This window comes from Balaenoptera musculus, chromosome X (assembly GCF_009873245.2).
Source record: "Balaenoptera musculus isolate JJ_BM4_2016_0621 chromosome X, mBalMus1.pri.v3, whole genome shotgun sequence".
In the NCBI taxonomy this organism is placed as follows: domain Eukaryota; kingdom Metazoa; phylum Chordata; class Mammalia; order Artiodactyla; family Balaenopteridae; genus Balaenoptera; species Balaenoptera musculus.
The window spans coordinates 116,557,667-116,563,666 of record NC_045806.1 but is presented as its reverse complement, the minus strand read 5'-3'; the positions used below and the strand labels follow the sequence as shown (position 1 = coordinate 116,563,666).

Sequence of the window (6,000 nt, the reverse complement as noted above, 5' to 3'; positions counted from 1 at the left end):
TTTGCTCTACTAACTTGCTGACGAGTGTAAGAAATACACTGGCACTCAGATGGTAAAATGAATGAGATCATTATTCTTCTCATACCCAGTATGAATTATTCCTCATCTTGGGCAAGTCAGCAAGGTGGTTTTTTGTTTATTTTTTATAACAGAAGTGTTTAATCCTAAGCAGTGAAGAGAAGAGTTAATTCCAGATTCATAAAAGTTACCAGAATAAAATAGTAAAACCTCGATTTTGGATAATACATTTTTGCTTTTTCAAAGGCATTCACATTTATTAAGTCATGTTGATTCTCTTTGTTTCCTGATTAAGTCCTGTGGGCAGGTATCATTATAATTGTCCCATAGATGAGGGAATTACATTGATATATGCATTTTGGAAAGATTACGTGTTGAATCCAAGGTCAAATACCTGCTGCTTCCTATCATTTTCCAAATGACATGTGGAGAGACAAATACATTAAATTTTTTTTAGAAAAAGGTAAAAATTCCTTTGGAGAGAGTACATCTGGCCTGCAGGTACTATTGAGCCCTATCAATGGGCTGAATGATATAAAAGGTATTTATCGTGCCCTGGCCTTTAGGATCGGTCCTTGGGCTTATTGAGCAGACTTTAGTTTATGACAATTATCAATTATTTAATACTAAATATAGCACTTGTTACAATAAAACATTTTTTTATCACCCAGCCCAGCGTTTTTTCTTTTGGCCAAAACTACCTGCTTGATGAGATTAATTTTCACTGAGTGACTGGTTGGCACATGGCATCAGTTTTTTGGTAAAGTTTTATTTTTATTAATCAAATAGATTGCTTAGAACAGAGGTCTTGTTTTTCCCAAAAGAGAAGTACAAAATTGGGTCTTGATACTATTGGTTTGGGGTCAACAAAGGAATAATGACTTTGTTGACCCCAACAGAAAGGGGAGGTAATGCTCCCCTTTCTGTTTCCCTAGGGAATGCTCTCTCAATGGGGAAGCGTGAAGTATGCCCAACAAAGAGCTTTGAGCCCAAGGTCGCTTTACTTGCAGAACAGCCGGGCAGGAGTGGGAGGTGGGGGGACGGCAGGTGACGATGACATGTAACTGGCTATAGATTAGTTTAAGCGTTGTTTCTTTTTAGCATTTTAAATGTTTCTGCTTATGGTAGAGCTTCTATACCCATACCCAAAAGCACATTAATTATATCTCAACCATTAATAGCCATTGGACACTGTTTGCAATAGAGGTAAATATTGAATGCAAGCCAATTTCAAGAACAAAAGTTGACATTCAGAAAGAATTTCTGGTGAAAATGGCCATTGTGTAGATAGGTCTAACTGTCTTTAGTACATTATTTTAAACTAGTGTCTATGAAGTAATTATATAATTCAATTTGAAGATCTTAATTTCTAGATTCCAAAAGAAACTACGCAGTTAGGCTATACTTCATAATGATAAGAGACAAAATTTTTTGTTTTTTAGTTATACATTTTGGGGAAGTGTTCATTTGGGAGAGAATCCTATCCGTCTTAGAAAGTTTGCACGTTCTGCTCTTTCTAGATTATCATCTGGCCAAAATTTCACAAGCTATTAACCTTTCACAAGGCTTAAACCCAGAATAGAATTTAATTTAAAAAAAAAACAAACAATTGAATTTCAAGTTACAGACCAGGGTAGGACAAGATTAAAGATATCAGTTAATACTACCTTCACAAAGATTCTTAGCATTCCACCTTAAAAATCAAATTGCGCAGAGGAGAAAGCCAGTCCCATCTAGCCCCTAGGAGGAGAGTCGTTTTTTTTTCCTTCCTCCACTCCCTGGACGAGGCTGATCTTGAGCAGTCCAGCACCAGCTAATCCATGAGGTTCAATCAGGCTAAGTAATTGGGGGAATGTGTCGACTCTGAATTACAATGAGCAGCAGGGAAGGCTCTGTCAGCTGACGAATCAGGGATAGTGGTTTTTTTGCAGCGCTGCCACGGTGGTAATGGAAGCAGCTACGGTAGCTTTGTTTGATAGAGATTTTTGGCTGCCGCTTTTAAATACTACCTAAGAAGCAGCTCATATTTCATCAATGTGGCATTGACAATTGGAAAAGAAGAGTGTTATTGTGTATAGGCGAGATGGCAGAAGCAACTCCCCCGAGAGGCAAGATGAGGTTCAGAAGGAATGCGGTAAGGGCTCTGCCTGCAGTCCTGGAAAGCCTATTGCCAAGTTCAAGTGCAGGGATGCGGCAGCATGGTGCTATAGCACAAACTGCTGAATGGGGCTTTTAAGGACAGAGGGCGAGAATGGAGACTTGTGTTTGCATGGACTGCATTGATGTGATTCCTGTGATACGGACACAGGGGAATGTTAAGGCCAAGGTGGTAGAATGTAATTTCAAAATCTAAACGTGATCAAGTTTATGAGGAAGCACCATCCGTCATGGTATTTGTTCAAGACTGTATGAGCAATTTTGAATCGTTGGGCAGAGTAGCTTTAAGTGACTAGTTAAAATAATATGTAACGAAAGGATTCATCCTTCCTTTCACCATGGTCAAGTAGAGTATGATATCATGGACAGATCTGGAGACGACTTCATCAGCATTTAAAAAGGCAGCCCTTCCTGGGTGTTACCGGACAAGTGAAAAAATGTTGAAGTCTGATGATTTGAAATCTTTCTGATTTCATTTCTTCCCCATATTCAAACTTGAAAGATGCAGATTTCTAGCCTGTTGACAACTGTGTCTTAAAGGAAGAAAAGTGACTCACTGTTCTTTATAAGCTAGAATTTAGAAATCTCTCCTTTCAGATACATTTTCAAATTTTCCCATCGTTGGTTCACTTGTATACTAAATTCCCAGCAAATTTCTGAAGGGGTATTTAGATGTATTTTGGAGAGATACGAAGTAACACTAGCTAATTTGATAACTAACTGGTCATCAGCAAGGTTTTCAGTGCTACTCTTTTTCTTTCAAAGCTTAAGGTAATGTTGTTGATGTTGTGATTTAAAATATAATACTTGCTTATTTAAATAATCAAGACAACACACAAAAAATAAGAAAGTGAAAATCAGTCATAGAAAAAAATGACACTTGGAATCAAAAGTAAGATCAGGGAAATAAACCAGTAAGAATTTTATTGTTGTTGAATGACAGTGAACATCAATGGGTAAGTAAACGGTTTATTTTCTAATGAAGCTCTTGACACAAAATGATATATTAAAAATTACAGTTTAGGATATGAATCTTTTTATTATGACAAAATTGTATCTCCAGCTCTACACATGATTTTGTATTATGGGAATAATAGCTTCAGACTTTTAACAGACAATTCATGGTGCACAAGAGATGCCTGTGTATATGCTTTGCAATACTGAGTGCAACTGACATCAGTACTTTTGTTATCAAAAGTAATTTACTTAAGCTTTCAGAAAATTCCTAATTCCTTTATATGCATAGATGTTTTCTCAGTTCTGAACTTTGTTTCGTGTAGATGCACATCCCTTAATATACACACAAATTAATACAGCACACAAGTACTCAGTGAATAGATATATCTAGTACTGTGCCACACACAACATGGGTTACAAAGGTAAACATGGAATGGCTACAGAGCTGAAGGAGCTTTCAGTCTAGCAGAGAAGGTAGGACATGTTCATAAATAACTTAAATAACTATTATGAAAGAACTTCTAGTTGGTAGGGAAGGGCTCACAAAGGAGATGACGTTTGTTTGGACCTTAAGGAAGAGCATATGTGTCTATTACTTTCTTGGTTTCTTTCTTCTCTTTTTCTCTCAAATGAATTACTTTAAGTGGTCCCTATGAACAGCTAGCTTGAAATGAAATTGATTGGATTAAGCCTGAAGCCCAGAACTATGGTGGAAGACAAATTTGTTCTGCTTGCATGCATAGGGCCTGACCAGAGTGAAAAATTTGCAACTCAGTTGGTGACACCATAGTTTGACTTGGAAGGATCTCTGGAGTTGGGCTGATTCTAGAGGCTATGATAGGTAGCACCTGGAAGGATGGTAGCAGTGGATTTAAAGTCCAAAGAGAGGCTTAAACTGGCTACTTGGTGGAAATTGCAATGAGTGTGAACAAGTGAGGGGGTTGAGAATGGATATGGGACAAGAAGGGCGAATCACAAGGAAAAGAGTATTGCCTGGGACTGTCCCACTCCTGAGATCACTTGGCAAGTTATTTGGGTATCTGTGGAGTAACTCTTCCTTTCTATACTCTTTAAGGGTGGGGTATGTGGGAAGAGTGCAGGAGTAGCTCACGGCCTTGGAAACTCTTCTCTGTAGCTTGAGGTCACAAGATGTTTCCCAGTGTATTCTAACGTGATAGTTTGGACCTTATCGAGGTCAATCACATGCCAACAATTCAGTATTTTATATTCTGTAATAGTTATATTCTGTAACTATTGTAATATGAAATTATAATAGTTTTGTTCAGTAGGCTCCATGTTGCTAAATTGTTTCAAACATTTTGTTTTTTTTTTTTTTCAAACATTTGTTTTTACTGTTAGTATTTGTCCCATTTTCTAGATGGCAAGGTCAAGTTATTCCTAAATGCGAGGCAGCAAGTCTGAGTTTGCATTCAGCCTGTGCGTTGTTAAGTACGTGTCCTGGAAAGGGTTAAGGGTCCTGGAAAGAGCTTGTCCTTAGCATTCAGACTGGCCTGGTTTCCCTCTTATTGTGACTGCATTTCTCTGCCCTAAGGATGCAAAGAAAAAGCTCTAGGAATATAAATTGTTTTCATAGTAAAATAATCAAATTTTTATGTGGCATCAGCCACTGTAAGCGTTTTTAAAGAAATAACTAGAATAACTGAAAAGCGAGCAGAGGGTGTATGAATTGCCTGTCTGAGATGCCGCACAAAAGAATATTAAACAAGGTTAATTTCCAGACTTCAGTAGTGAAAAAGCGATGCCTTTTGTCATTGTTATCGCTGTCCAAACTGCCGTGAGGCCATATAACTGGGTGATCGGAAGACAGGCATGAGGAGAAGGGAGTAAATGTCTTCTCTAGGAGGGGAAGGGGAGAGAAAACGAATTCTGTGTGCCTTAACTTGAAGAACCGGTCGGAGCTGCTGCCGAGGGCTGGGGTGGGGCCGTGCTCAGAAACGGGAGAAATGGCTCTGAGCCCTATGAAGACAGGCGGCATGTTCATTTTTACTGAGGCGCCTTCAAGCAGTCACATGTTGGAACTACAAAAAAAAAAAAAGCCTGCAACCAGTGCCTAAAACCAATGCTGTTTCCTCTCTCATGCTGCATGCTTTTTTTTTTGGTAAAGCAGAAAGCAATAAAAGAAAACAAGGCTGACCCTTGCTCACATCTTTTTGCTTTTTTGACAAGCTCTCAAAAACGATTTATAGTTTGCAAATCTAGGGTTTGATTTTGGAGAAAATAGAAACTGTGCCTTTTCATGTTTATATAACCATCCAGATTAGAGATCTTTAAGGCAGCATACCAGAGAATGTAGAGATGTAGTTTCCCCAAACCGAATGGGAAACCTCAGGGGGCTTGCGCTATATTTGCTATAAGATACGTGCATCTGATCCTGTTTATGATATGTGATATGCTGTTTGAATGTTCATTTCAATAGCGGCTTTAAAATAGATTATCTTGAATCTTTTAGTTATGCAAATATCTGTATATAAAGAATAGAATCTGTCTCTATACCTATTTGTATGCTCACATGCAAACACATGCAGACTGACCCTAAATCCAAAATGGCCTTTCAGGTTAAAATTTCTCAGGAGTGCCCTGTCCCCTCCAGATTCTCATAGCCCGCGATCACAGCCAGAGAAGTGGACAGAGCGTTGATACTGGCCCAGGTTCAGATGTATGAAGCTTTAGTTCCAAGGTTGCAAACTGGTACTCCATACATGTGTTTTGTTGAGACCATCCAGTGCTTTAACAAACTTTCCATTTGTTTCCCATCTTTGAAAATCGTGTTTCCCACAGAAGTCTGGATTTCTGGCTTCTTTTGAGAAATCACAGCTTTGGCAGAGCTGGGCCCACCTTCCCACATGA

The 6,000-nt window shown here is 38.6% G+C and overlaps 1 protein-coding gene across 11 annotated transcripts in view; it reads left to right on the top strand.

The window, feature by feature from the left end:
- Positions 1-1,816: 1,816 nt before the first annotated feature.
- MCF2 (MCF.2 cell line derived transforming sequence) overlaps positions 1,817-6,000 on the top strand; it is a 62,600-nt gene continuing 58,416 nt past the window's right edge. For all 11 annotated transcript variants that reach the window (XM_036839102.1, XM_036839107.1, XM_036839106.1 and 8 more), the window contains exon 1: positions 1,817-2,152. In XM_036839102.1, the coding sequence (XP_036694997.1) occupies positions 2,102-2,152 (51 nt within the window). In that variant the 5' untranslated portion in view covers positions 1,817-2,101. The remainder of the gene's footprint in view (positions 2,153-6,000) is intronic.